This window comes from Lepidochelys olivacea, assembly GCF_965140295.1.
Source record: "Lepidochelys olivacea isolate rLepOli2 genome assembly, chromosome: 8".
Lineage (NCBI taxonomy): Eukaryota > Metazoa > Chordata > Testudines > Cheloniidae > Lepidochelys > Lepidochelys olivacea.
Window position 1 is genome coordinate 46,234,138 of NC_140418.1, and position 27,740 is coordinate 46,261,877.

Below are 27,740 nucleotides of genomic sequence, written 5' to 3' on the forward strand. Positions count from 1 at the left end.
ATAATAGAATACCATTTATTTAAATATTTTGGATGTTTTCTACATTTTCAAAGATATTGATTTCAATTACAACACAATACAAAGTGTACAGTGCTCACTTTATATTTATTTTTGCTTACAAATATTTGCACTGTAAAAAACAAAAGAAATAGTATTTTTCAGTTCACCTAATACAAGTACTGTAGTGCAATAACTTTATCATGAAAATTGAACTTACAAATGTAGAATTATGTACCAAAAAAACTGCAATAAAAAATAAAACAATGTAAAACTTAAGAGCCTACAAGTCCGCTCAGTCCTACTTCAGCGAATCGCTCAGACAAACAAGTTTGTTTACAATTTTCAGGAGATAATGCTGCCTGCTTCTTGTTTACAATGTCACCTGAAAGTGAGAACAGGCGTTTGCATGGCACTGTTGTAGCCAGCATTGCAAGATATTTATGTGCCAGATGCGCTAAAGATTTATATGTCCCTTCATGCTTCATCCACCATTCCACGGGACATGCGTCCATGCTGATGACGGGTTCTGCTCGATAATGATCCAGAACAGTGGGTGTTCCTGGACTGTGCTGTTCTAAGGGAACAAACATTTGATAATAGAGGGCTCTTCAATGTAGCAGACAAAGGTCTAACAAGGGCAATGGCTGGAGGTTAAAACTAGGGAAATTCAGACTGGAAATAAGGTGCATATTTTTAATTGAGGGTAATTAACCTTTGGAACAACTTACCAAGGAGAGTGGTAGATTCTCCATCACTGGCAAATTTTAAAATCTAGATTGGATGCTTTTCTAAAAGATCTGATCTGGTTCAAACATGAATTGAATTAATTCAGGGAAGCCTTATGGCCTCTGTTATGCCAGAGGTCAGACCAGATGATCACAATGGCGCTCCTTCTGGTCTTAGAATCTATAAACTATGAACAAGTGGCTTTGTGTTCATCTGCAATGTAGAAGAAATTCCAATGCAGTGCAGAGTGCTTGGACACCATTTAAAATGTGTAATTAATAATACAGCCTTGGCCCATGAGTATCCACTAAACATGGTGTTGGTTTGTCTGGGCTGGCTGCACTTCCAACTGAAAACAGTCATGTCTATTCTAGCAGCACATGGTGTTACATCTCCAGTTGTGCTGATTATCTTCTAGTCCAGTTTCCATCTGTGTGTAGCACTAATGTCAATTGTGCCCACACACATGGCTGTAATTCAGTTGACCATCAATGTCACTCTATAACTCGGACCCAGTCACCATCTCTGCTCTTTGAGATGGATAGCGGTGCAGTGCCCTGTACTTCCCCTCTGCAGAAAGCTTTGCTCCAAAGGTGATTCAGGATGACAGAGCAGAGGGAGAGCGTTTAACTCAGGCCAGAATTTTCAACCCTTTGCAAATCAGGCCACTGTTACATGGGAGAGTGTTACTTTAGGTACTTAGGCTTGAAAAAATTTGGCCCCGGCGTTTGAGATATCAGGGAACATTTTTCTAGTGCCTGATAAATGATGTATATGGTCACATCTATATACACTCTTGTGTTGATTTATTGGGTTGCTTTTTCCAAATCAGGTATGCAGCTTACCCCAAACTCCCCTCTTTCTTTCTGTCTTCTAAACCAAGAGACACCAGAGAGCTGGTGTAGGAATTGGTGTCAGCTAAAGTGATTTGTTTGAAATACACTCCCTTCCATCTGGTCTGTGGAGTGGCATCAACAGTATTCTGGGATAGGGGAACAGATATCTTGTCCTGGATCTAAACAGGAAGGTGACTCATTTAATTTAGAACAAGCCAAACATGTGGTCTCATGTCAGGAAGGTAATTCCTGCCTGTCTTTGCACTCCTCTTGCAGATGAAGGCCCTTGTAGCTTTGGTTGCTGTCATCCTCTTGCTAGTGATCATCAGTAAGTATTGACAACCCTTTCCTGCATGGTTGGTGGGTGGTTCTTTTTACATTGAAACATTTTGTTTGCTGTAAATGTTAAAATAGACACTTAAAACTTCCTTGCCATCCCATGTGACCTGATCAGTAGCACTTGAGCAGAAATTGCCAGTGACCCCAAGTCTTGCTCCTTAGGGATGTTCAGTCACATGCAGCCAATATTTTAACCAGAGACTCCCTTTGCCTGTGCTGAACCCCTGCCATGCTGGGATTACAGGCAAGTATGTGGGAAATCTCTCATTTAAGCAAAGACCTTCTAATAACCATTACCAAGGCAGGAGATGGAGTTGCACTTTCTCAACAAAAGAGATACCCTATTCCTGGAAACTCAGCGTGTAGCACCGTGATCAGCTTGCATAGTATGATGAAGGGAGATGGACTGAAGACCCAAAGGGTCTGGGGTACCTTCTCTCAGAAAATGTTTGAAAATACCTGTAATCTATGGCAGTTTTTCTATTCCGAGACAAAGCTCCCTTCAAAAGGGGCTTGTATAATAATCTCTGGCACGCAGTGTGGGCCAGTGGCTTGAGTATAGGACTGGGATTCAGAGCTGGGTTCTATTCCAAGCCCTGCCACCGACCTTCCTGTGTGATCTTGGGCAAGTCACTTCCCTCTCCGTGCCTTTGTTTCCTCTCCTACTCTTAGCCTGTCATGTCTATTTAGAGTGCAAATTCCCTGTCCTGTATGTTTTCTATAGCACCTAGTGCAATGGGAGCTCTAGGCACTATAGTGACATAAACAATAACCAGAGAGAGCGCTCCTCTGACGCAGAGAAGTCATTCCACCCTTCCTTTGAGAGGAATGGCTGAGTTTTAACAAGGGGCCCCCAGGAGGCCGCACAACAGCAAGGTCCTTCCTGTGCTGCTGACCTTGGGAGAAAATTCTCCCATCCATGCAGGAGCAGTGGTACAGGTGTAGCTTTATGCAAGGCCCCGCCTTGGCAGTAAGCAAAAACCTGATGAGATAGTCCCTAAGGATATCCTGCTGAAATGTACAGTCAGGAAGTGAAAGTTGGAGCCAACAGCTGGAATGCTAGCAACTGGAGTGACGTTGACGGACAATCCCATCAGGTTTGGTTTGGGGAGCTGGAAATGGATGAAAAAGGCAGGGGGTCTTGTCCCTGTAGCATTTGCGGAGGATGCAAACTGAATCCATTTGAACAAGGAAATAAACTTTCACTTGCGGTCCCGTGGTTGACTAAGGAAATCTGGTTCTTCTGCAAGTAGTGTCCGTATGGGTACTACACCTTAGGTGCACATACACCTCCCTAATCCTGGATCGGAAGTTTTCCGTTAACAGTGTCCATTTGGCCCGCACATACACTCTACACAATTTTGTGCTGCATGCTGAGGGTGTACAGGGCTGTGTGGGAGCACCACTCTGACTTCCTTCTCTCCTGCCTTGGCCTGAGACAGAGCACTAGCATGTCCACCTCGTGCACATCTCGGTGTGTTTTGAAGTTATTTAGTTCATGTCGTGTTTCTAATTAGGGTTAGTTGTTGTTAATACAGAATTAGTTAAATAGCTGTGAGAGGTTTCAGTTTTTCCTCTCCCATTTTTTCTGGGGAACTTATTTGGCCAGTCAGGACCACACAATTAAGGAACTATCCAGGGGGCATGCCTGGCTCACCAGGTTTCAAATGCTGCGTCTCTTGTCAGTGGGCTATCTCAATCAGCGACAGCCTCTCTAAATGTATCTGTTGCTTGTGAGAATCCCATATCTCCCAGAGGTGTAACTATCGCCTGGCTCTAAAATCTAGAGCTCAGAAGAATGGGGAACCGAACTGAAGCTGCTGCAGGTGGAGCGCTCCCTTTGACTCACTTCCAAGTCAGGTCTGGAGACATCCGCCCCGTACATCTGTCTCCAGGCAGATCCACTGCCCCTTCGACTTCAGCTAAGGTCTCGCCTAAGAGGGGGAAGATCTCAGGGGATTCAGGGAAGGCTCTGAAGAGGAGGAGCTTGGTCTCCCACCATGCAGCCAACTCCCAAGAAGTCCTGATCTTGTGCTAGGTCTACAGTGTCAGAAGTCTTGACTCTTGACTCGTACCAGAGAGGTGAAAGATTCCTCCTCTGGTACCAGTGGACCAGGGACATCCCAGAGCACTTCAGAGAAACACGGCACTGGCAGGGCCCCTGTATCAGCTGCCTCCAGATCAGCACTGTCTATTTCAAACTTACCAGCGGTGCCTTCCCATTTGGTGCTGTTGGTACTGACAAAATCAAAGTACACATCTTCAGCCCCGGTGCCTATGCACTGCAAACCTACAGTACTGTCCAAGCCAACTGCTGCATCAGCACTGACCAACTCGGTACCGCAGGTGTTTCATTACTTCAGCGACATATCAGTGTTAAACGAACCAGTGTCCCTGCTCTTTATGGGTTCCAAATGACTCTCAGTAGCAAAATGCCAGTCTCTGGATGACCAGTGCTCCCTGGTACCACAAGATTCTCTACCCTTTTTTACTGGGCCCACTGGAGGACATTACAGAGAATGAAGGAGACATTCAGTCTTCTCCTTATCAGTGCAGGAGTCCCTTCTGCCTCATTACTGGAACCCATACTTTGACAAAGCTCCTTGCCCATGCCTGGGATGGTGGGATCAGTCCTGGGTACCAACCCTTCTCCCATATCAGCCTCCCCACTGGCCGCTTATCAGCTTATCAGCAGCAATTTGCCAGATTTCTGGCTCTGCCACACCAGGAAACTAGAGTACCACATCCTCTTCCACCAAACCCCCAACACAAGGAGGCTTTTGAGGACAGGAAGCTAGGGCGTACAAAAAGACTACCACTCAGGCCCCTATTTTTTTCATCTTCACCTCCAATTGAGGCAGACATGCCTCCACCATCGATGGCAATGCTCTTAGTCAATTCCAGGACCTTGTAAAAAGGGTGGTGGACACCCTCTAGATACCTTTCGAGGAAGTTACACTCACATCACAAGCTCCTGGATGTTCTGCAGTCGGCGACACTCACTTGGGTTGCACTGCCCATTAATGAAGCATTCCTGGCTCCAGCAAAGACTGTGTGGCAAACTCCTGCCACCATACTGCCAAATTGTAGTGGGGCGGATAAAAAAATAAAATGTTTCCCGAAGGACTGGGAATTTTTGTTTTCCAACCCCCACTGGTGGAGGATGCTTGTAAACGAGCATGTCTCCTAGATGGCTCATTGGATTAGAATTCACCTGCTTGACAGGAATACAAGAATTACGAATTATAAGAACATAAAAATGGCCATACTGGATCAGACCAATGTTCTATCTAGCTCAGTATCCTGTCTTCTGACACTGACTGGTGCCACGTGCTTCAGAGGGAATGCACAGAACAGGGTAATTTATTGATTGATCCATCTCCTGTTGTCCAGGCCCAGCTTCTGGCATTTGGAAGTTTAGGGACACCCAGAGCATGGGGTTGCGTCCCTGACCATCTCGGCTAATAAACACCGATGGACCTATCCTCCAGGAACTTACCTAAATCTTTTTTGAATCCATTTGTACTTTTGGCCTCCACAACATCCCCTGGCAATGAATTCCAGAGCATTGTGTGAAGAAGTACTTCCTTTCGTTAGAGTTAAACCTTCTGCCTATTAATTTCATTGGGTTATATGGAGGGGGTAAATAACACTTCCTTATTCATTTTCTCCACACCATTCATGACTTTGTAGACTTCTATTATATCCCCTTAGTTGTCTCTTTTCTAAAATGAACAGTCCCAGTCTTTTTAATTTCTCCTTGTACGGAGGCTGTTTCACACCACAAATCACTTTTGTTGCCCTTCTCTGTACTTTTTCCAATTCTAATGTATCTTTTTGTTGTTGAGATGGGGCAACCAGACCTGTATGTGGTATTCAAGGTGTGGGCATACCATGGATTTATATTGTGGCATTATGATATTTTCTGTCTTATTATCTATCCCTTTCCCAACGGTTCCTAACATTCTGTTAGCTTTTTTGATTGTACTGTAGAAGTCTACTGTTTTTACTTCTAAACAGTAGAAGGGCGTCAACTCGAATTACTTACCTTCAGAAATAGAAGAGGTTTCAGCCACTGGTGTCACCATCACTCCCTTGTGCCTGAATCTTTTCTACTGTCGGCCGTCTTGGATTATCTGATGGATTTTAAAAAAATTGGGTTTATCATTTATCCCAAAGGTTCATCTCACTGCGATATCAGCTTTTCATTCCCCACCAGAGGGGTTTCTACTTTTGTGCACCCTGTGTCCTTCAGATTTATTAAAGGTCTGGGGAATCTTTATCCCCAGGTTAAGGATCCTACTCTGACTTGGGATCTCAATCTGGTACTCTGATACCTTAAGGGACCTCCATTTGAACCTATGGCAACCTGCTCCTTGCTTCACTTATCTATGAAGATGGCCTTTCTAGTAGCTATCACACCAGCCCATAGGGTTGGAGAAACTGGAATCTTGATGGCAGACCCCGCATTTACAATATTTTTCAAAGACAAGGTCTCACTATGACCACACCCAAAGTTCTTACCTAAGGTGGTGGTGGATTTCCATCTTAACCAGTGTATTCATCAGCTGGTACCTTTTCCTAACCCACATAAATCTCAGCAGGGGACTTCCCTTCATACAGTAGATGTACAGTGAGCATTGGCCTCCTATCTGGATTGGACCAAGCAACTTTAGAAATCACCTATACTTGTCTTCATTGCAGAAAGATCAAAGGGGTCCATGATCTCTTCACAGAGACTTTTGAGATGATCTCTGGGTGTATTACCACTTGCTATGATGCGGCTGGTGTTTTGCCACCCCAAAGGATAATACTACCATATCACAAACAAGTTCCACAGCATTACTCAGAAACATTCCTGTGTCTGAGATCTGCAGAGCTGCTAAGTGGACCTCAGTGCATGCCTCTTCTAAACACTATGCCTTGGTTCATGCCATCGGATCTGATGCAGTGCTTGGTTCTGCTGTACCGTCTTCAGTCTTGCACTGGATTCTGAAGCCCCTGCTCCTGGTGAGGATACTGCTCGGGAGTCACCTAATGGAGCGTGCATTAGGACGCCACTTGAAAAGGATAAAAAGGTTACTCACCTTGTGCAATAACTCTGGTTCTTGGAGATGTTTCCCTACTGGTGCTCCATTCCCGTCCTCCTTCCCCTCCGTTTTTGTTGGACGTTCGAATACAGAAGGAACTGAGAGTGGTTCACCCGTACAGCCCTATGCCGGAGTGCGGCACGAGCTTGTATAGAACGCATGTGTGGACTGAACGGACATTGCTAATAGAAAATCTCTGATCAAGGGCTTGCGAGGCGCATGTGCACCAGAAGTGGAGCACCCATAGGTGGACACATCTGGAAGAACCACAGTTACTGCACAAGCTGAGTAACCTTTTCTTTTTCTCGTCTGCAGCTCTGACACTGATCGATGTTAGGTTTGTATATGTATGGTTTTAAAGACTTGTTTTGTTTTTTCCCTCTCTTACAGTACCTATCATCCTGAAATACCACACTTGACTTGATGGCTGGAGATGTCCGTGGAAGCGGCTCTGGGATGATAAGAACTGCTGTCTAATTTAAATGAAACATATGTATATAGCTGAGGTGATCTTTTTCAAGATGGCAAAAGAGGCAAGTAGCCAGTTCTAACTAGGGCATTCTGAGAACTGCCAAATGACCCTTTTTCACATACATTGATTTATAACAACGTTGAATGCTCAAACCCTATTTTTTTGCTATATTCCAGGAATCCCAGTTTGGAACTAGCTACTTGCTAATACATTTTATTTGTATATATAGTTAAGTAGTAATGAGGTTATTTATAATTTAAACACCGTTTCCTACCGCCAGCTGCCGAAGGTAGGAGCTCAGTTGTTTCATGCAAGTGAAGGAGGAAGAAAGTAGTATTATGTTAAAGGGAATCTAACCATTCTGTGAATAATTGCAAGGATGTCATTTTCTCATGGTTTTTTTAAAAAAAACAATTAGGTTCTGCAAACCAAGAGACGTTCTGTACTGTCATGGAGATGTGCAAGCTAAGTGTTTTCAGTATCGCTGCTTACAGCTGTGACTAAAGACATTCCACTAAACCTATTTTTGACTGTAAGTGTGGAACTCCTGGTCAATCTTTTGTGGCTTTCTGCGGGGGGGGAAATGCATCTTGTGATTTGCAGAATGCCAGAGTGTGACAGGTGGCAGGAGAAGATTTGAAAAACATGCTGGTTTACCTGTCTGTAGTGGGGGGTCAAGTAGTGAAAGTGGTCATAGGTTATCAGGAATCCAGAGGAGATCAGCTTTCTGCTGTCTTATTACACCAAAGTTAGATGGATGATTTTTAAATATGATCAGTTTGATGCCCTGGTGACTGAAGAACTGCATTAGAAGTGTGCCTGCATTTGTGTTACTTTTTAACTTGATTGAAGGAACATGTCCTCCTCTTGGGCACATAGGTGTGGGAACTAGAGATGCGGGGGCAGGGGGTGCTGCAGCACGCCCAGGTTTTACGCAGGGCTCCGCTTCCAGCCCTGCACTTAGGGCTCCACAACCACACCCAGCCTTGGCCCCCTTACCACTGTCCACATCCCCTCTTCCCGGAGCCATGGCTCAGCTCTAGGGAGCAACGGGGGGCGTGGACAGATGTTATCCCCACTCTAAAAGTTCCAGCACCACTTCCTGGAAACATGCAAAGTCTCTTTAACTGCTGAATAGGCGACTATCTGTGATTCTCAGAGCTAATGTGCATATTTACCTTCCCACTGTTTCATCTGTACAGAGATGCAAAAGTCAGAGCCACCCTTCCTCTCTCTAAAAATCTTAAACATGTAATGCGTAATGGTAAAGAGGAGTGTGTACATAGAAAGCTGAATGTAGGAGGGGCTCAGAGGAAACATGCTAGTTCTCCAGTGCCACTGTTGAGAAAGGGCTGCTGTAAGATGGACGGAGATGTAAATTTGAAAAGGGTAGGTTAAAGTCAGCTGCAAAGTGAGGCCATAAGGGCTGCAGTAGCAGGTGCTAGGACCTGCAGAGCTCAGCCCATATATAAGAGCTGTGCGTTTCCCTCACTGTTGTTCTTCCACTCCCCTACTGCTGTCAAAGCTATAGATGTGTGTTCTAGCTACCCATTGGTAATCACATCAGTTAGGCTATCCTATCAACTCTCAGAGAACCAGTCTGGCAGGAAAAGGACTCTGGCTTTAGCTGAAAGAGCCAGCTATTGGTCCAGTGGAGTTTTCATAGCTGAGGACTGAAGCTGTGGAAGACCCTACTGTTTGAATTATGACCTTTTTTTAGAATACCTCTTCAGCCTGCAGTTACCCAGGGGCAAACACTGGGCTGCTTTGCTATATGAATTCTCTAACTCCTAAGGTATGCGAGGCTGCCAGACTGCAGTGAGTTTGTGACCAAACAGGTTTTCACAGACCACATGGCTGCTGCCAGGAACTGGTCCTCCAGCAAATGTACCATGGAACGCAGAACACTACATGGTCCTTGGCAAAAGCCTGGCCCAGCAAACAATGGGCAGACAGCACTCTGTGTGAGGAAAGTAGGAATGTCAGAGGTGACCAAGCCTGATCTCTGACTGCCCCTACTGTCGTGACAGAAAACCTGCAGTCCTGCTACAAGCTCCTGGGCCATATCTCATCCTCTGCACAAGAGTGGTGGTAATGCCCAGAATCTTCAAGATCCCTGCTCCTGATGACCAGCTCAGACTGAAAGAAGATGAGTGAGACGAGGTCCTGACTGATGATCTGAAGCTCATGGCAGGCTACTATAGTCAATGGCACCTGTAGCTGAGCTTTTCCAAGACCATTTCTAGCATATTTGATTTGCATAATGCAAGCACGAGCTACGAGTTAAAGATTTTCTTAAATGGCCCACGCCTGCAGGACAGCCCAGACCTGGTTTACCTCCACCCCACATTGGATACATTGTTGATGTCCCACAGCCACTTGAAGAAGACAACAGCCAAAGTTAGTGCCACAGGTGAGTTGGAGATGTGGTTGGGGCATTTAAAATAGAAATTCTTGCAGACTTCCTGTGGGCTCAGGACTGTGACCATCAGCTGAGGCAGCAGCAAGAATGCTCTCCTCCAACTTGCGGTGCCAGCTGGTGCCGGCCCCTCTGGGAAGGTAGAAAAATGATTGGCTATAAGACTTCCTACGATCCTATCTGGTTGGCACATAAGGAGATTTCACTAGTAGATGCCACACCAGTCCTTGTTAAGCCTGGGAGAGACTGTACTATGCCAGTTCTGTAGTTTTAGTTGGAGGCACTTTCATAAGCCCCTATTTTCAGTCACGTCACAGCTTTTCCTTCTACCCCTCTGAAGAGTTGCCCTTCAGGCTGAATCCTCCTGGTTATTCTGGGCTCTGAAGTCAGTGTTCTGAGAAATTGTAATCTGTTTGCTTGGCCTTTTGAGATCAAAACAAGACAGTGTTTTTCATGCTTCAAGAAATTTCAGCTGCCTCTTTTTTCCTTTGATAACCAAAGCCATCATTGCTCCTGGGTGGGACATAGTCTTCTTAAGCGTACTTTTCATCTGTCTGAAGACACTCAGTTGAGAGATGAGTGCTAAGTGATGGGCCTTGTGAGAATTCTCACTCTATTCTTGATGTTTCAAAGAGCAGGGCTTGCCAGACAGATGTATCTCTACGCATTTGTACAAACAGGAGTGAAAAGGATGCATCATGGAGAAACCAGAGCCAGGAGGTCTAGACTACAGGGGAAGGATTAAAAGTTTCATTTTCACAGTCTCCCACTACACCATACATCTGGTGCTAGATTACTGTGATGGGTCACACGATGGTAGTCAAACAAAATGTGCTGCCTAAAAATAAGAACAGCATATTAATAGCAAAAATGCTGTCCACTCCTTGCACACAGCTCCAGCTTCTACGAGAGAGCAGCTCACTCCCCAAAAGTGGTGAAAAATAACACGGCATGGTCACGTTACAGATCACAAAACCCATTTGCTCAGGTCACATAGAAAGAGATGGCTTTTTTAAACTGCCAATCCTGCAAACTTAGCCTGGGATCTGAAAGTCAAGCTGGGGTTTTTCCCCTGCTTATGCATAAACAGTTACAGAGATCCTGGGAGCAGAAATCATGCTTTGAAATGGAAGAAATAAAAACCTCTTGCTTCACAGTTTCAGTCATTCCTACTAGAAGGGATTAAGATGAAACCTTCCTGAGCGAAGAGTATTTTACATCTGCCTTTCGCCAGATTCTTTTAGCTTCTTCTGAAGCATCTGAGATAAAACTGGATTAGATGGACCATAGGTCTGAGCAATTCCTACGCTGCACCTGTGCAACTGCAGTGTGTATTCAGTGGGTTTGCATGGGTGTAATCAAGGGCAGACTTTTCCCTTGCTCCATTGGATTTTAGTTAGTTTTGCTGATGTCTAAGTAAGTATTCAGGTCCTTCTCTCAATGCTGTATGAATGGGAGTAAAAATGAATTTGTCACTATGGGAAGCTTATGTGGTACTGAATTCAAACAGAGAACAAGTTTGAATTTAAAAAAAAATTACTTATAAAGTTCATTTGATACTCGTGAGGGAATTCTGCACCAAAAAATAAAAATTCTGCACACAATATTTTAAAATTCTGCATATTTTATTTGTCAATAAATAAATGTGGAGGCTCCAGCATGGCAGTGGAGATCACCCTCCATTCCCCCTTGCCCAGCACATGGACTCAGCGGTGACACTGCAACCGACCCTGACGTAGCACAAGGGCCAGGCCTGCCCCAGAAACATCCCTGGGCCCTGCCCCTCTGCACCAGGTGCACTGTGATAGCGAGCGAGAGGGATAGAGTCTTGCATTCATGACCAGCCCTGGCCCCCAATCCAGGTGTGGGGCAGGCAGGCTCAGCCTGGCAGGATCCAAGTGTGGAGGGGCTTAGTGTGGGGAGATCCAGATGTGGGGTGAGAGGGTTCTGTGTGGGGCAATCTGGGTGCGTGTGGCTCAGTGGGGGGTCTGGGTGTGGAGGGGCTCTGGATGCACAGGGGCTCATTGGGTGGGGTCCGTGTGCGGGTGGTTGGGGCTTGGCAGGGGGGTCTGGGTGTGGGGGCTCGGCAGGGGGTCCCAATGCTGGGGGAGTGGGGCTTTGTGGGGTGGGGGCCTTGGGTGCAGGTGGTGGAGGGCAGGGGGCTCATCAGGGAGGTCCAGGGGTGGGGGGTGGAACTTGTCAGGGTTTGAGTGTGGGGGAGCTCAATGGGAATGGTCTGGATGCAGGGGGAGAGGGGCTCAGTGGGGGGTGATCTGGGTGCAGATGTGGGGGTCCGGATGCACGAGAGGTGGGGTTCGGCTGGGGGCCTGGGTGCAGAGGGTGAAGCTCAGCAGAGATATCTTTAGCGTGTTTTAGGATCCAAGATAATTTTTAGGAATTATTCTTGGAGGTATAGTTAGCTATGCATTAACTTCCCTTTAAAAGTACTTCCTGGTGCTACAGTAACCTGATTAAGGTTTAATGTGCAATCCTAGTCCATAGTCACACTCAGGGTTCAGATGGGGAATGCATGAGAATAGAAAGCCTTCTATTGTCTATACAGCCCGTAGCCTTCTCCATGCTTGTGGCCTTGGAAAAGGGCCTCTTCCTAGGTTCCTGAGCTCAGTCCTGGACCCACTTCTCTCACTTCCCGTGTAAGTGTAACCCATTGTTCTCAGGGAGTGATGTTGATTTTTATACTGGTGACGGTAAGAGCCGAATCGGGCTCACGTGACTGTGCTTTCCAACATGGCCAGTGTTGGTACTTCTAGCAAAGAGACATCTTTGTTAAACTGAGCCGCCTATGTGAATACTACGGCAGGCATCACTGACCTGGCTCTGAAGTGCAGCAGTTCAAAGAAAGTAAGTTACCGAAAAGCACCTCTCTTGTCTAGAAGCTTTTGCCTGCCTCCTGCAAGTTTTAGCCACTCCTTTCTATGGGCCTGGAAGCCCCCTCACTTCTAATCTAGGAGCAACCTTTTTTGTGGGAATGAGAGAGCCCTGCTCAGTCCATAGCTGATTGAGGGCATCATTCCTGGGTCAACACACTCCACTGAATCTTCTTCTTGCACTTGGTTGGATTAGGTCAGTATTTTTTTCTGTGTACAAAACTAACTTGTGTCTCTGTATTGGCCTCCACTAAAATTTTGTCCTTTTCCAGTTTTAATTTACATTGTTTTCCTGTAAAAAATATTTTTTTTCCACTTCAGTAGAATCCTTTGAGCTAAGGAGTGACAGTCCATCGGGCTGGGGTAGCTGGATACAAAAATGGGTATGAATTTCTCCTTTAATTAGTTTCAGGGGCTGGACAAAGTTGGTTATATAAAGGCTCGTTATTTTTCTCTCTCTGGCAAATCTTTGCCTGGAACTCATTCCTGGAATGAATTTTCTATTAGCATTTCAGTTACTACTGGCTCCCTGCTGTGTGGGGGAGGAAGGATGGTTGGGCAGGGATACCCATGTTCAATTCCCTGCTCTGCCACAGACTTCCCATGTGACCATGGGCAAATCACTTAGTCTCTTTGTGCCTCAGTTTCCCCTTATCTGTACAATGGGATGCTAATGCATCCCTGCCTCCCAAAGGTCGCAGAGAGGAGATGGGGCACAGATGGAAGAAAGCCCGCCCATTGAAACGTCATGAAATGACACCCCAACGGCTGGGCCAGTCACGTGATATACAGAGCCCTGTTGAGGAAGATACAGACAATCAGTGACATGTTTAGAATCACGGTTGATAGGGAGGGGAAGAAACCCTTTCAGTGAGGTTCTTTCCTGTGCAAGGGGGGATGATACATCGTTTTAATATGGCTAAATATGTACATCTGGGAAAAAAGAATGTAGGTCATATGTGCAGGGTGGGGGACTCTATCCTGGGAAACGGTGACTCCTGAAAAAGATTTCAGGGGCATGGTGGATAATCAGCTGAACATGAGCTCCCCATGTGACACCGGCCAAAGGGCTCATGCAATCCTTGGATGCATCAACAGGGGAATCTCGATTATGAAAAGAGAGGTTATTTTACATCTGTATTTGGCCCTGACGCAAATGGAACCCTGTGCCTAGTTCTGGTGTTCACAGTTCAAGGGGATGATGCTAAATTGGTGAGGGGTTAGAGAAGAGCCACAAGAATGCCCTGTGAAGCACCTTTTCCTTTCATCAGTCTGTTGTGCCCAGCAAAGGGTTAGAAGTGACTGGCCGGCGGGCTAAGTGCCCGCGCAGAGAAAACGTTTTTAGCAGTGGGCTGCTCTGCCTAGCAGACAAAGGTATCACAAGCTCCAGGGGCTGGAACTGAAGCTAGACAAATTCAGACTGGAACTGAAAATTCATGCTCGAACGCGGAGGGTGAGTAACCACTGGGACAATTTACCAAGAGTCAGGGTGGATTGTCCGTCGCTGGCAAATTGTAAATCAAGGGTGGATGGTTTTCTAAAGGATCTGCTCTAGGCGTTACTGTGGGGGCAGTTTTCTGGCCTGTGTTGTCCAGGAGGTCAGGCTAGATCAGAGAGGACCCTTCTGGCCTTGGAATATACGTTCCCATTTCAGTTAACACAGTAGCCAGTTATTCAGAAAAACTCTCCTGAATTAGATGACTTCCCATAGGGGTGGCTAGACTGGGTCAGCCACATGCTTCAGCAAGTCCAGGATCCTGTCTTTGACTGTGGTCAGCACCAGATACTTTCAGGAAAGCTGCAGGAAACCCTGCACTAGGTAGATGTGAGATAATCAGCTATGAGGCAGGTCTCATCCTAATCCCTGTAGTTCTAGAATGGTTTAAATCCTCGTTCTATACATGGCATGGAGATCATTCCTGGAATCCTTGCAGACCATGCGTTTTAATTTAACACCCTTTGATATTTGGTGGCCTCTGGCCCTGGTGTTGCATTTAATTGTAGAAGCTTTAAAAAAGTTCGCCTTGTATTATTCAGGAGAAATAAATTTCTTCGTTTTCTAATGTCTCCCTAACTTCACAAAGGAAGCATCAGCGAGAAGAGTAGGCTGGAGCAGAAAGTATGTTAATTACATTAAATCTAGCCTACACGTTTAGCTTCAGACAGTTCCTCAGGTCAAAGATTTCCATTATGTTTTGTGTATGTTGTCTGGTAGTTATCCCTTTCCATGTTATCAAGCTCTGTAGTTCATAAACTTGTTTGTTAAAAATCTAGGCCTGGATCCTCAAGGCTACCTGGGCACTTAACTCCCACTGATTTCTAGGCTCTTTGAGGATCTGGTGAATACATCAAAAACACTCCTTGAGGCAAGTATTTGCAGAAAATCTGTCTGCATAATTGAAAACCACAGCAGATTATCCAGTCATTTGCCACATACCACCCCAAAGATGATGGCAGGGTTGGCCATCAACACGCTACTCAAACCCCGAAGTTTAGATCACTGCCTCGTTCCACTCACTGAAAGATGGAAGAGTCACCTCATTAGCCACAGGTTGTGTAAAGTTTCAGAGTAGCAGCTGTGTTAGTCTGTATTCGCAAAAAGGAGTACTTGTGGCACCTTAGAGACTAACCAATTTATTTGAGCATAAGCTTAAGGTTGTGTAAAGGCACCATAGTTTTTCTTCGTGCTCTTCTTGCTGCCCCTTCCATCCATTGGAAGCTGAACAAGGAAACCGATTCAGCCTCCTCTATTGGCAAAGTGGTCAGCCCTTCAGCTTCTTCATAGGCTTTAGAGAGACCTTCACCAGACTGGAGTCTTTCTTCATTTCTCTCTCTTTTTTAGGATAACATATGTTTAAATGGCACCTTCCTGTCTAGGTTCTCAAGTCCACTTTACAAACCCACCTGAATTAAGCCCCATGTCATTCCTGGGAGGCTAGTATTTATCCCTGTTTTACAAAATTCTATGCTAGAATTTTAATACGCGTTCATTGACTGCTGAATGATGGCCAATGACCTGTAGCATAGACGTGGCCAGAGAGCAAGTGATTTTGCCGTGGTCATGTAGCATATCAGTGGCAAAATAGGGATTAGAACCCAGCTCTTATTCCGAATCCTGTCCTCTGGTCATTACAACATGCTCCCTCTCCTTCCATGGGGTCATCCCATAAGAAGCTCAGTGCCTCTAGATACAGCTGGCAAGATGCTCAAATCTCACAAGCTGGCCAAGAAACAATCAAGCAGCTTTCTGGGTTTTCAGCTGTAAAAACTCCATAACACCAGATTGAGACTGGTGGATCTGCGTGAGCCCCTGAAGAATTTTGGCCACCCCTACCCCCAAGGACAGGAGTAGCAGGATGGAGCATGTGGCAGCTCCCATGCTGGCTGTTGTGCCACCTACCTAGTTTAACTGCTGCTCCTGGCACCTTCTGTCAGCCCTTCTTACCCATGGTCAGGACAGAGTCTTCCCAGGGTGCTCTGCCTTCCTGGGCACTGCCCCTGTTGTTCACCTGCAATGCTGTGTAGCCATGGGCTCTCCTGCTTTCCACTCAGGCAGCAGGCCCTTTATTCCAGGTGTGGCTTTGTGAAGCCTGCTGATCAACAGTGAGCGCTAGCATCTGTCACAGCTTCGCTCTTGTTGCTTCATGTCCAGAAGGGAGAGTTCCAGTGGATGGGATTGCCAAAGGAGACAGTAAAGGTGTGTAATTGTGTCTCTCAGCTGATACTGTTCTGGTGGGATTCCTTCCTCTTCAAGAAAGCCCCCATAGCCCCGCACTGGCAGCCATATCTGGCCACATACCATCTCCGGACACAAAACAATCAGCCACCAACCATCCCACCTGACCCCAAGCAGAGCTCTTGCCCTAGCAGAGCCAGGGAGCCATGAAGTCCAATAGAGCCTTCACTACTGCTGTTATTTTAGGGGGAAGGTGATCCGACACCACGGTGATGGGCAGCAGTATAAAACAATAGGATAGATTGGATTTTTGCACTCTCTCTCTAACCTCCCGCTGGCATTTGGACCTCTCTCTGTATTAAGCTGGCACTGAATTTTTGCACCTTGTTTTGTTTTTCCCAGGCATGCAGACCATTGTTTATCGACTAGCTTAGTTGGGGAGGTTTTTTTCTCCATCCAGTCATGAACTGACTGGCATGTTCCAGGCGAATGAATTAAAGCTAGGGAGGTGGCATGCCATCACCTATAAGAAACCTGCCACTCCCTTGTCTCCTCCTTCCCCTCCCCACACACTGCTGCCTTTAGAGGCCAAAATTTGTGGAGCTGGAGGAGTTCTGTCAGCCTGATGGCTCCATCGAGATGCTGTTCAGAGATACAGAATCATCACTCACAACTCCCCCTTCCCCCATGCATCTACCTGGGAGGAGTTGGCTTTGATCACATTTTCAGATGACAAAGGTTGGATTTTTCCCCTCCTTCCCAAACTATTCAGCAAGTGCTGCTCCCGTACCTGTGGCAGCAGGCTTTAGCCAATGGCCCTGCGGTGTACCTCGCAGCCTCAGACCGTTACATATAAATCAAAATAATTTTAGAAACGTGAAGGCTGGAAGCAGCCACCATGAGCCAAGGAATTGCTAAGTCACAACTCTGTCCCCAGTGCCCCCTGAGGCCCTAGCCAAGTGATCAGCTTTGCTCTGGGCAGGTTGTGGTCCCAGCTGTCCTGCAGGCTGGGGATTGAGTTGTTTCAGCTAAGCCTGTTTTGTGTAGTGCCTGAGCTGCTCCCACCAAGTGCAATACAAACATTCCCACGAAATCGCGCCAACCCGTTGACACGCATGGAAGAGCAGCCGCAGGCAACTGCAGCCCTGCCAGTGCCTGGCTCATGCAGACATAGGCTTGAGAGAGTGTCCAAAGGCAGGCTCTGGGGATAATGGGTGTGTTTGAAACACGGGCACTGTACACATTTTTGCCATTAAGAGGACTCATCGCTGCATCTTGCCTTGTGCCGGGGGAAGAGGGGGACAGCACCTGCTTTGCGTTAGCCCTTCAGGCAGCACATTGCAGAAATACGGTGCCCAGGGCGAAACATAACAGGAGTGGACAGTAGCCAGCAAGGTTGTGTGGGCCAGCAGACAGGGCTCAGGAGAGCGAGGGGCTAGTCCTAACTCTGCTGCCTATACAGCCAAGGCCCAGAACCCATATGTGGTTGTGATGCCCATTCTCTGCCAGGAGCCACAGACAGCATCAAGGAGTCCCTTCTGAAAACTAGCCTCTGTCACCCAAGTCCTCCAAGTATTTAGGCCCCTAATGCCCAATGATTTCAGTAGGAGTTAGGCACCTACATATCTTTGAGGAGTGGGGCCTAGGCAACTATAAAAGTTGAGGAAATCAAAGTTAATGGACACTTGAAAACTGAGGGCTCAGTTGATTGATGGCTCTGTCCCATTCAGTCAGACAGGAATACCACCTCCCGCTGGGGTATTTAGGTAAGGCAGCTGCAAAATGCTGTACAAATAATTAGGGCAAAATCCAGCTAGTTGTTTGGCAGTGGCAGGCCCGAGCCCTAAAAACACTACATCACTAGCAATCCTACAGGCTCCAACTACTTCTCTGCAGGAGGCTTAGGATTCAAACAGCAATACAAGCTTAGGGAGGGATGGTGCCATAACAGCAAATGCCCGGTGGGGTTTTGTATGCACTGACATCGCACAATAAAGTGCAAAGGGCGCCTCCACCAATACAGTCATTACAAAGGCGTGGCCAGTAACGAAACCCAGTGCAAGTCTGCTTTTAATGCTGGAAGCAGAAGTTGCCAGTGTGGTGAATGCTCAGGGAGAGCCAGCATGGCCAGCCAGGAGGTACTTATCGGCATTATAACATATTGCTTCCTTCTGCCTCTACAAATCCTCCCATAACTGGCCCGCATAGCTGAAGGCTAAGGCGGCTCATCATGAGCTACAGGCTTTGAGGAATGTTTATTCAGAAAGGGGGCTAAAGGATTGAATGGCTTATTGGGGGCAGGAAGTCGCTTTAGAAGCGGAGATCTCATATACAGCCACCTCACAGTGTGCCGTCCCCACCAAGGGCATTGCAATGTAGTTGCAGCATGTTTACAGACCTATCTTTATACAGAACTTGCAGTATGGTAAGGATGTGGGAGTGGCTGCTATTTCGAATAGGGTGTACCTGTTTCCTACACTCATTTGGTTTGATTATTTATTTGAGCTGGCTGGACTTTTCTGTCAAAATATGTTTTTCAATGGAAAATGGGATTTCCACACAACTGAATTTTTCCACAGGAAAAAGTTGATTAGACCAAAATTTTTCCAGTGGAAAACTGAAATGTTGGTTTTGCGGGGTGGAGGGGGAGAACAGGGCAACTCTAAATGTTTGTTTGAAAAACAGAATCAAACTAGATCTACTTAGCTGCCATGGGGCCTCATGGGACTTGTAGTTTGAGTGTGCTGGGCTGCCTGCATGGATTACATTTCTGATGATGCATTATGGTCTGCCCTCTGACTGAGCCACCCCAGTGCATCATGGGAGTTCCAGGGCTACAGTGGGTGAGTACCCCAGCAGCTCTGCTTTGCACATGTTGAGACAGTTCCTGACTCAAAGAATTTCTAATCTAAGACAACAGGACGGCGCTAAGGGTGGGCAGAAGGAAGTGTTGTTATCCCCATAGTACAGCTGGGGAACTGAGGCACACAGTGATTAAGGCCAGCTTTTCAAAAAGAGGTCAGCACCCACTGTGCAGAGCCCCTTTGAAAATCGCATTGCCCATGATCACAGAGCACATTGGTGGCAGCACTGGAAAGCAAACACATCCCTCCTGAGGTCCAATCCAGTTCCACACGACACTCCCTTTCAACACAGCTACAAAATGAGGAACAGCTGGCTGGGCAGCAGCACTGCGGGAAAGGCTCTGGGGATTACAAATTGAATATGAGGCAATGGTGTGATGTAGTTGTAAAACCAAAAGGTACTAGCATCCTGGGGTGTACTAGCAGGACTGTCATACGTAAAACTGGGGCAGTAGTTGTCCCGCTCTACTCGGTACTGGGGAGGCCTCAGCTGGCGTACTGTGTCCAGTTCTGGGTGCCACACTTTGAGAGAGATTTGGACAAACTGGAGAGAGTCCAGAGGAGAGCAACAAAAATGATTGATAGGTTTCGAAAACCTGACCTGTGAGGAAAGGTTAAAAAAATGGGGCCTGTTTAGTCTTGGGAAAAGAAGGCTGAGCGGGGACCTGGTAACTCTCTTTGACTGTGCTAAGGGTTGTTATAAAGAAGATGGGGATCATTTGGTCTCTGTGTCCATGTACGAGAGGACAATAAGTCATGGACTTGATCTGCAACCCCATTTCTAATCTAGCACAACCCCAGCCCCGTACAATCCTGACCCCTAGAATCCTGCATAAATCCACAGCCTCAAATGAAGCCCCAGCCATAATCCCCCAACCCCTTATACATCCTTGGTTCCCCCGTGGACCTCCTGCCCCCCAACACCTATGAACTCCTCCCAAATACTCTAGGATCCCTCATCTACCTCAGTTCCCCACCTGCCCCAGGATTCCTTGGCTGGCTAGGTCTTCCCCCAGCACTCCCCTGCTTAGGGCCCTTACCCTCACACACTCTGCTGTGCCCTAGCTCTTACCCCCCCAACCCTCCACGTATTTGTATGTTCCCCCAGGCTGCAGGATCCCCCTCCTGCATCGCCCCCTCCAGAGTCCCCAAGTGCCCATGCCCCCTGGACCTCACCATACATCATACCTGGGCTACCCACATTATTCCCCCTGCCAAACCAGGAGATCCCCTAGCTCCCTGTGCAACACCTCCACTCCATTTCCACAGGCCCCCAATCCAGCCCCCTATGTACCTCAGTGTCCCCCCAATCGTCTCTTGTCCACCTTGGCTCTCCAGCCTCCCCTACACGCCCTGGCTCCACGTCCTCCCCTCACCTTGCCACTCTGGGTCACAGTGCTGCTCAGGTTTGGCCTGCCCAAGGGAGGGGCCGCCAGGGCAAATAGAAGGGAGTGGCTTTGTGACCTGGTACATGGGATGCAGTGTCATCAGAAATTTTGGCCAACTCAAAATGTGTGTGAAAACATGGCAGTGGTGTCAAGCCAGTCTTTCCATGACAAGTTTCCAGCTGAAAAGCTTTGACCAGCCCTAACATTGAGCCACAAGGAAGAAAGAAACATTACCGAGGGTTTTAAATAAATACTGGCACAAGAGAATGGGAAGTGATGCAAATGCTCCTCTAGAAGTCTTTGCTTATCTAAAGAGTGTGAGAAAGACCCCCAGCTCCCTACTTCACCTAGTGCAGTCACCCTGGTCACTGCTTCACAGCCATGTAAACACAGCTACATCGATTTCTGTGGCAGCAAGGTCGGAAAGTGGTGTGGTTGCATGCTCGGTTAGCCAGTGGGATGAGGCCCTCTGCAGCTATTTCAAGTGAGACAAGAGAGGAGAAGATGCCTTGATGAGCTCGAGGCATGACTTGCCCATGGGGCAGGCATCCCTTTAAAGGGAGAACATACGCAGTTCTAAAGGGCTCTTTAAAGCTAGCCAAGAAAGGCATAACAAGCAGTAATGGCTGGACGTTAAAGCCAGACAAATTCTAATGAGCACTAACACACAGTTTTAACAATGAGAGTGTTTAACCATTGGCACAAGCTACCAAGGGGAGTAGTGGCCTCGCCATTTCTAGGTCTTCAGTGCAAGACCGGACGACTTGTTGGAAGTTACTTTAGCCAAATTACTGGGCTCGATACAGGCATCATTGGATGAGGTTCTCTGGCCTGTGTTATACAAGAGGTCAGATGAGATGCGCTAGGGCTCCCTGCTGGCCTTGCCATCGATGACGCCAACAACCGAAATGACGAGCCCTACAGCGTGAGGTGGGGCAGGCAGGGGTGAAAGTGAGCCAGTACAGCGTACTGGTAAAAAGTGGCTGTCGGTAGCGGCCCGTACGCAGCCCATGTTAAAATGTTGCCACGGCAGTGCTTAAGGACCCTGATTAAAGCGCTGCCCCTTTTGCCCCACCGCAGCCCCGTCAATGGCCCTGCTGATGGGGCGGGGGAGAGGTGCAAAAGGGGCAGCGATGTTAAAGGCAAAGGACCCTGCTTAAAGCACTCCCCCTGCAGCACTTCAACATCATTGCCCCCCCGACCCCGCGTTGCCACTGACGGGGTGGGCAAAAGGGGCAGCTGAGCTGGGGCTGGTGATTTAAAAGGGCTCCAGGAGGCGCGGGCCAGGCAGCGTGGATGGGCTGGCTGGGGGAGGCTGACCTCCCCCAGCCCCACCCCTTCCGGTCCGAGGCCCCGGGTCCTGGTGACATGCAGCAGTGGTCGGAGCTGAGCTTGATTACATGGAGCTGAGAATAATTACACGTGTGTGACATGGACCATCTGGGCCAACGTCAGGCCTGGTGTACTGTACATGAAAGCGAGCCCTTCCAGGCAAAGATGTGTAAGCCATACGAATAACATACTGAGCCCAGACTTAGACTGATTGCCTGTAAAATGCAGAGCCTGTCAGCTCCCGTCCTTCTAACCCTACCTCTCGCCCATCTGGGGCCATGCTTTTCTCCTTGTCAAACAAAAGTATTTACAGTTAGGGAGATCTGTGGGGCTGGAGCCCTGCTGTGGCATTGGCAAGACACAGGTACATCTGTGTACGTTAATGGGATCCTACATGCACCACAGGCAAATTGTACTTAGACACCGGCAGGACATAGACAAGCGAGGCTACTTGTGCATAGAGCAGGGACTGCAGACAAGCTCCGGGCCGTGTCGTCTGTCACCACATGTCGTCCTGCTGTGGCCTTGCTGCTCCATGCAGCTCCTCTCTGTCAGCATGGCCATCTGCATGCTTTGACACACTGCCTCTGGCTTTGGGCCTGCCTTGTCAACCGCTTTAAACTGTTGGAGTGGGTGACAAGGCAGGCAAATTTCCAACCAGAGCAGCCTTGGAAAGGGTTAAAAGCTGAATTCGCATCAGCAGAGCCCAACTAGCGTCCCCCCCAACATGGCACTGTTACAGATCCTGTCCCTTTGAAAGCTGGATAACGTTTGGAAGGGTTAAGGGAATCCTATCAGTTTCCCAGGCCCTGGTCCCACCACCCAAGTTAGATCCCAAACAGAGGGCCAGTATGACTGTCCCTAAGCCAACTGATAGATGAGGAATAGACATGCCATGCCGCCCTTGAACGGAGGCTCATCTCAGACCCCGCCCTGTGCCAAAGAGCAAGCCAGCGACAGCCCTTTCTCCTGGGGTAACTTGGCTCTGAGGTACAGTGTCTCAGCCTTCTGGGGAACTTTATTTCTCAGGCTCAGAGCGGCTTGGGATGCATGTGTCTGGGTTTGGCAATGCAGGCACCTGAGGGTCCAGAAATACGCCCAAGGGAGAGGCAGGTGGTGTGTGTGTGTGCTGATGATGTTGTGTAGCTACAGATGGGCTGCTCTGGGCACAGAGCCAGACATTAGCTACACGGGCTCAGATTCTTAGCCGACTGCTCTGGGCCAAAGCAGTCGCTGGTTGCAGTGCTGAGCGTGCACATGTCCACCCCTGTCTATGTGTCCTCTCCCCCCGGCTCTCTCATCCCCTGGGTTCATGAGGCAGATTTCATTGCATTTTTAAAAAATATTAATTTTGCTAGCAGCTGTGCTAATATAAGTGCTGTCAGTCACACACAGTCCCTTCCCCTTGGCTTCAGCTGGCCCCACTGCAAGGAGCTGGGATGTTCTCTGTGCAGCAGGGCTAGCCAGAGGGGAAATGAAGAGATTAAAGCACACAAATCCTTAATAGATTTAAAACCATGGTATTTCTTACTAATAAGGTTTAACATGCACAAGGATGACAAAGGGAAGCGTGAGTCCTCTACTCAACACAGAGAGCAACTAGCCCAGAGGTGGGCAAACTACGGCCCACGGGCCACATCTGGCCTGCCACACCAGTGGAGTGGGTGTCCGTCTCCCCCTCTCTTAGGCAAGAAGCTGGTGCTTGTCGGCCCTCTGCCAGAGCTAGGAGGCCCAACTGTTTGCCGCTCAGCATGAGTGCAGGCCTGAGACAGAGACTCTTTGCTGCCCCAACCAGGGGCTCAGCTCTGTAACTGTGTTTGTTGTTCGGCCCTGATCACAGGCCCGAGTTGACGTCTCCCATCGCCCCGCTGATTCCCCACGTCAGGCGACCCCCCAGAGACGTAGTGGGGCAGATTGCTGCCCACAGACCCAGAGGGGGAGGAGCCACTCCCTCCAACAGACTACAGAAATGTAGTCTACTTATGAGGAAAAGCCAGGCAAGTAGATGTGGCTGAGACAGCTTGACTGAGTACAGGATGGGCATCCTTGTACACAGGAGAGTTTAGTGGCCAGGTGTGGCCCTCAAGCTCCCACCTGGGAGTGGGGTCTGGGGCTTGCCTTGCTCCCGCCGAGGAGCAGAGTTGGGGGCTGCTCTGCGCGTGCCACAGCTCCTGGAAGCAGCGACATGTCCCCACTGCTATGTTTAGGGCAGCCAGGGGGCTCTGCATGCTGCCCCGCCTGCAGGCTGCACCCCCGCAGCTCCCACTGGCTGGGAACTGCGGCCAATGGGAGCTGCAGGGGAGGTGCCCGAGGACAGGGCAGCACACAGAGCCACCTGGCCGTGCCTCCCTGTAGGAGCCAGAGAGGGGACATGCTGCTGCTTCCAGGAGCTGCTTGAGGTAAGTGCCGCCTGGAGCCTGCACCCTGACCCCCTTCTGCACCCCAACCCCTGATCCCCAACCCCACTCCAGAGCCTGCACCCCCAGCTGGAGGCCCCCCCCACCTCAGCCCGGAGCCCCCACCCGCACTCTGAACTCCTCATTTCAGGCCCCACCCCAGAGCCTGCACTCACCCCCCGTGTCCCAACCCTGATCCCCCTCCAGCCACCCAAACCCCTTGGTCCCAGCCAGGAGCATCCTCCTACACCCGAAATCCCTCATTCCCAGCTCCACCCCAGAGCCTGCACCTCCAGCCAGAAGCCTCACCCCCTCCTGCACCCCAACTTCATGAACATTCGTGGCCCGCCATACAATTTCCATACCCAGATGTGGCCTTCGGGCCAAAAAAGTTTGCCCACCCCTGAACTAGCAGATGCGAGGACTTGGCGTAGCAATGAATCGGTGCATGGCCTTGGGGGAAGTCCTCATCTTTACAATGCTGCTGCTGCTATTTGCACACCCCTGTTAAAGTGCTTTGAGTGCGAGGTAAGTGCAGGGTATTTATCACTAAACCACGCTTCACTCTCAAAGCTTCTGCAGTCGCCACATGGGTGAAATTAAAGGATTAGAGGATTAATAAATATGCCTTAGACTCAAAGAGCTCAATCTCCTCTTTGGTAAACTAAATAGATTAAGGGGTGACTTGATCACAGTCTAAAAGTGTCTACATGGGGAACAAATATTTAATAATAGGCTCTTCAATGTGGCAGAGAAAGTTCTAACACAGTCCGACTGGAAGTTGAAACTAGACAAATTCAGACTGGAAATAAAGTGTAAATGTTTAACAGTGAGAGTAATTAGCCATTGAAGCAATTTACCAAGGGTTGATGCTCCATCACCGACAATTTTAAAATCAAAATTGGGTGATTTTCTAACAGATCTGCTCTAGAAATTATTTTAGGGCAGTTATCTGGCCTGTGTTACACAGGGGGTCAGACTAGATGATCACAATGGTTCTTTCTGGCCTGAGAATATCAATCTATGAATATGAATCTGACAGCTAGGGAAGGGCCGGATTAGATTTCCAAGATTACTCTGCTCAGCTACCATGTAGGCACCTAATGGAAACAGCCAATGGGAGTTAAAAGAAAAAACAAACCAAACAAACACACGATCTTAGTGTTTTATCCTGCTGCCCAGTACCATAGTAGCAGAGCACCTTCCATGTGAAATCCATACCAATAGCTAAGGCCCTAGTGGATTTCATGGAGTCTCTGGCACTGCTACTTTCATGCGGTTGGGAAAATCTGTCCCTGAAATCAGCACAACCAACTACAAGTGTTTGCTAGAAGGTATAAACCCAGAAACATCACTTTGGCTTAGACCACCATCGAGAAGATTTTATGAATTGGCGTCACCAGATAAACTGGATGAACATTAACCATGTGACATTTAGGACAAAAGGCCATGTCATGCTGCAACACTGGCAACCTCCCCGCATTCAAAAGTCCTGGATCAGGTCTCCAGAAATCAGGAGTTTGACTTAATTTTGGCCTTAACGCTTTAGTGTGAACATTGTCACATTTCCACATAACCGTGAGAGCTAGAGACTTGCTTTAAAAAAAAAGGATGCATCCACCTGTGGCCCCTGGGGCTGTAAGAAAAAACAAACAGAACCCCCCTTCCCCCCCCACACCAAATATCATGAGTCTTGCAGTAAAGTCATGAGTTGGCAATACCACCGCTGGGAGATATTAGAGAGACGATGGTGTGCAAGATGAGCAAGTAATTATTCTGCTACCATTAGGTAGAGCAATCAGATCAGTTTTGAGAGCACGTTATTAAAAAGATAGGGTCAACACAGGAGAGAAAATGGCACTAAAACGAATGTGGTGTCAGAGGTTGGGTATGCTGAGGCTAAAGAACTAAAACAGAGAGAGGCTAAATTGCAGAGAACCAGCGGTGGAGGTTATGAAGAGGGCAGGGAGAGATTATTCACTTGTTAATCAAAGAACAAGAAGAAATAAGCTTACGCAGCAGAAGGGAAAATTAAATATTAATAAGTTGGAGTGCAGGAAAGTAGGAAGAGTTAATCAATGGAACGAACTGCCAAGGGAGGCTGGGGACTCAGCATTACTGGAGAGATTGCAGGCTGAGCCCCTGTGCCAGCAACAGAACTCAGTCTGTTGTCTCGATATTCCCACCATGCAGAAAGGGGAATCTGAACACATCGCCGAAGCCTGCAGACCTTGGAAAGCCAAGCTAGTGCTGCAGGGCAATGGATCAGCTTCTCCAGAGGCATCAGGGTGCAGGCTTTAATGCAGCACCACTCATCCAGCTGACTGGCTGCTGGAATACCAGTGCTGCTCCTCGGTCGCTGCCTCCGGCTCATGCCTTACAGCAGATAAGCACCAACTGGTTCAACTACCCTCCTATCCATCTCTCTCAGGGCTGCTCTACACTACACAGTTAGGTCGACATAACCTGCCTTACCTCAACCTAACTATGTCTGTGTCTCCCCTCCAGACTTGCTCCCGCTGATGTAAGTGCCCTACAACACCGACATAACTCCACCTCCCCGAGTGGCATAGGTCTTATATCGATGTAGTTAAGGTGACTCAGGAGCTGTGGAATTGACAAGAAAGCCCCTCCCGCACCACCCAGGCTCCCCTGGAGAAGCCTGAGGGTCCCAATGCCCACCCCCTGCTGGGAGCCAGGCAACCCTGAGCTGTGAAATTGACACGGCTGGCCGGCTCCCTGTGGGGAGCAGGCAGGTGGGGGGCGGGAGAAGGGGAAGAGGGTCAAAAAGCCCCAAGTGGCTTCCCCTGGCTCCCAGCAGGGAACAATGGGGGGCAAGAAGCCCCAGGCAGCTTCCCCCACTCCCTGCGGGCAATGGAGAGCAGCGGGGGCAGCCTACCGTTAGCCCAGGAGCCTGTGGGGCAGCCAGGCTCCTGACAGGGAGCTGCCGACAGAGTTGAGAGATTGGGCTCTCAGCCGCCCCCTCCCCACTGCCCCTCTTAGGTCAGTGGAAGTGTCCCTGGTGAGGATGCACACCACTGAAGGAATGTTGATATGAACCACCACAATAATTACTGTGTGGGCTATAAGTCAATCTAATATAGGTCAACTTACAGTTGTAGTGCAGACATACTCTCCGTCTCCGCTATGTTCTCTGAATTCCAGCAGTCATGGACCACGATGCCACTGTGTTAGGTGCTGTACAAACAAAGAACAAAAAGATGGCCCTGCCCCAAAGAGCTTCCAGTCTATATTCTGGCACCATTATCGTCAGGCATTTACCAAGTTACCCCATGGTCAGCGTCTTTTGTGAA

General features: G+C 48.2%; 1 protein-coding gene and 1 long non-coding RNA gene across 2 annotated transcripts in view; one reads left to right on the plus strand and one right to left on the minus strand.

The window, feature by feature from the left end:
* VAMP4 (vesicle associated membrane protein 4) overlaps positions 1 to 7,999 on the plus strand; it is a 31,009-nt gene extending 23,010 nt beyond the window's left edge. Inside the window, exons 7-8 of the mRNA XM_084637842.1 lie at positions 1,839 to 1,890; positions 7,382 to 7,999. Coding sequence (XP_084493968.1) covers positions 1,839 to 1,890; positions 7,382 to 7,410 — 81 coding nt within the window. The 3' untranslated portion in view covers positions 7,411 to 7,999. The remainder of the gene's footprint in view (positions 1 to 1,838; positions 1,891 to 7,381) is intronic.
* LOC311525572 lies at positions 287 to 27,627 on the minus strand. Its single transcript, XR_014712811.1, has 3 exons — positions 27,541 to 27,627; positions 5,950 to 6,037; positions 287 to 574 (listed from the first exon to the last, which is right to left on the minus strand). It is a non-coding gene; the product is annotated as an uncharacterized lncRNA (long non-coding RNA).
* Between the last annotated feature and the right edge of the window lie 113 nt (positions 27,628 to 27,740).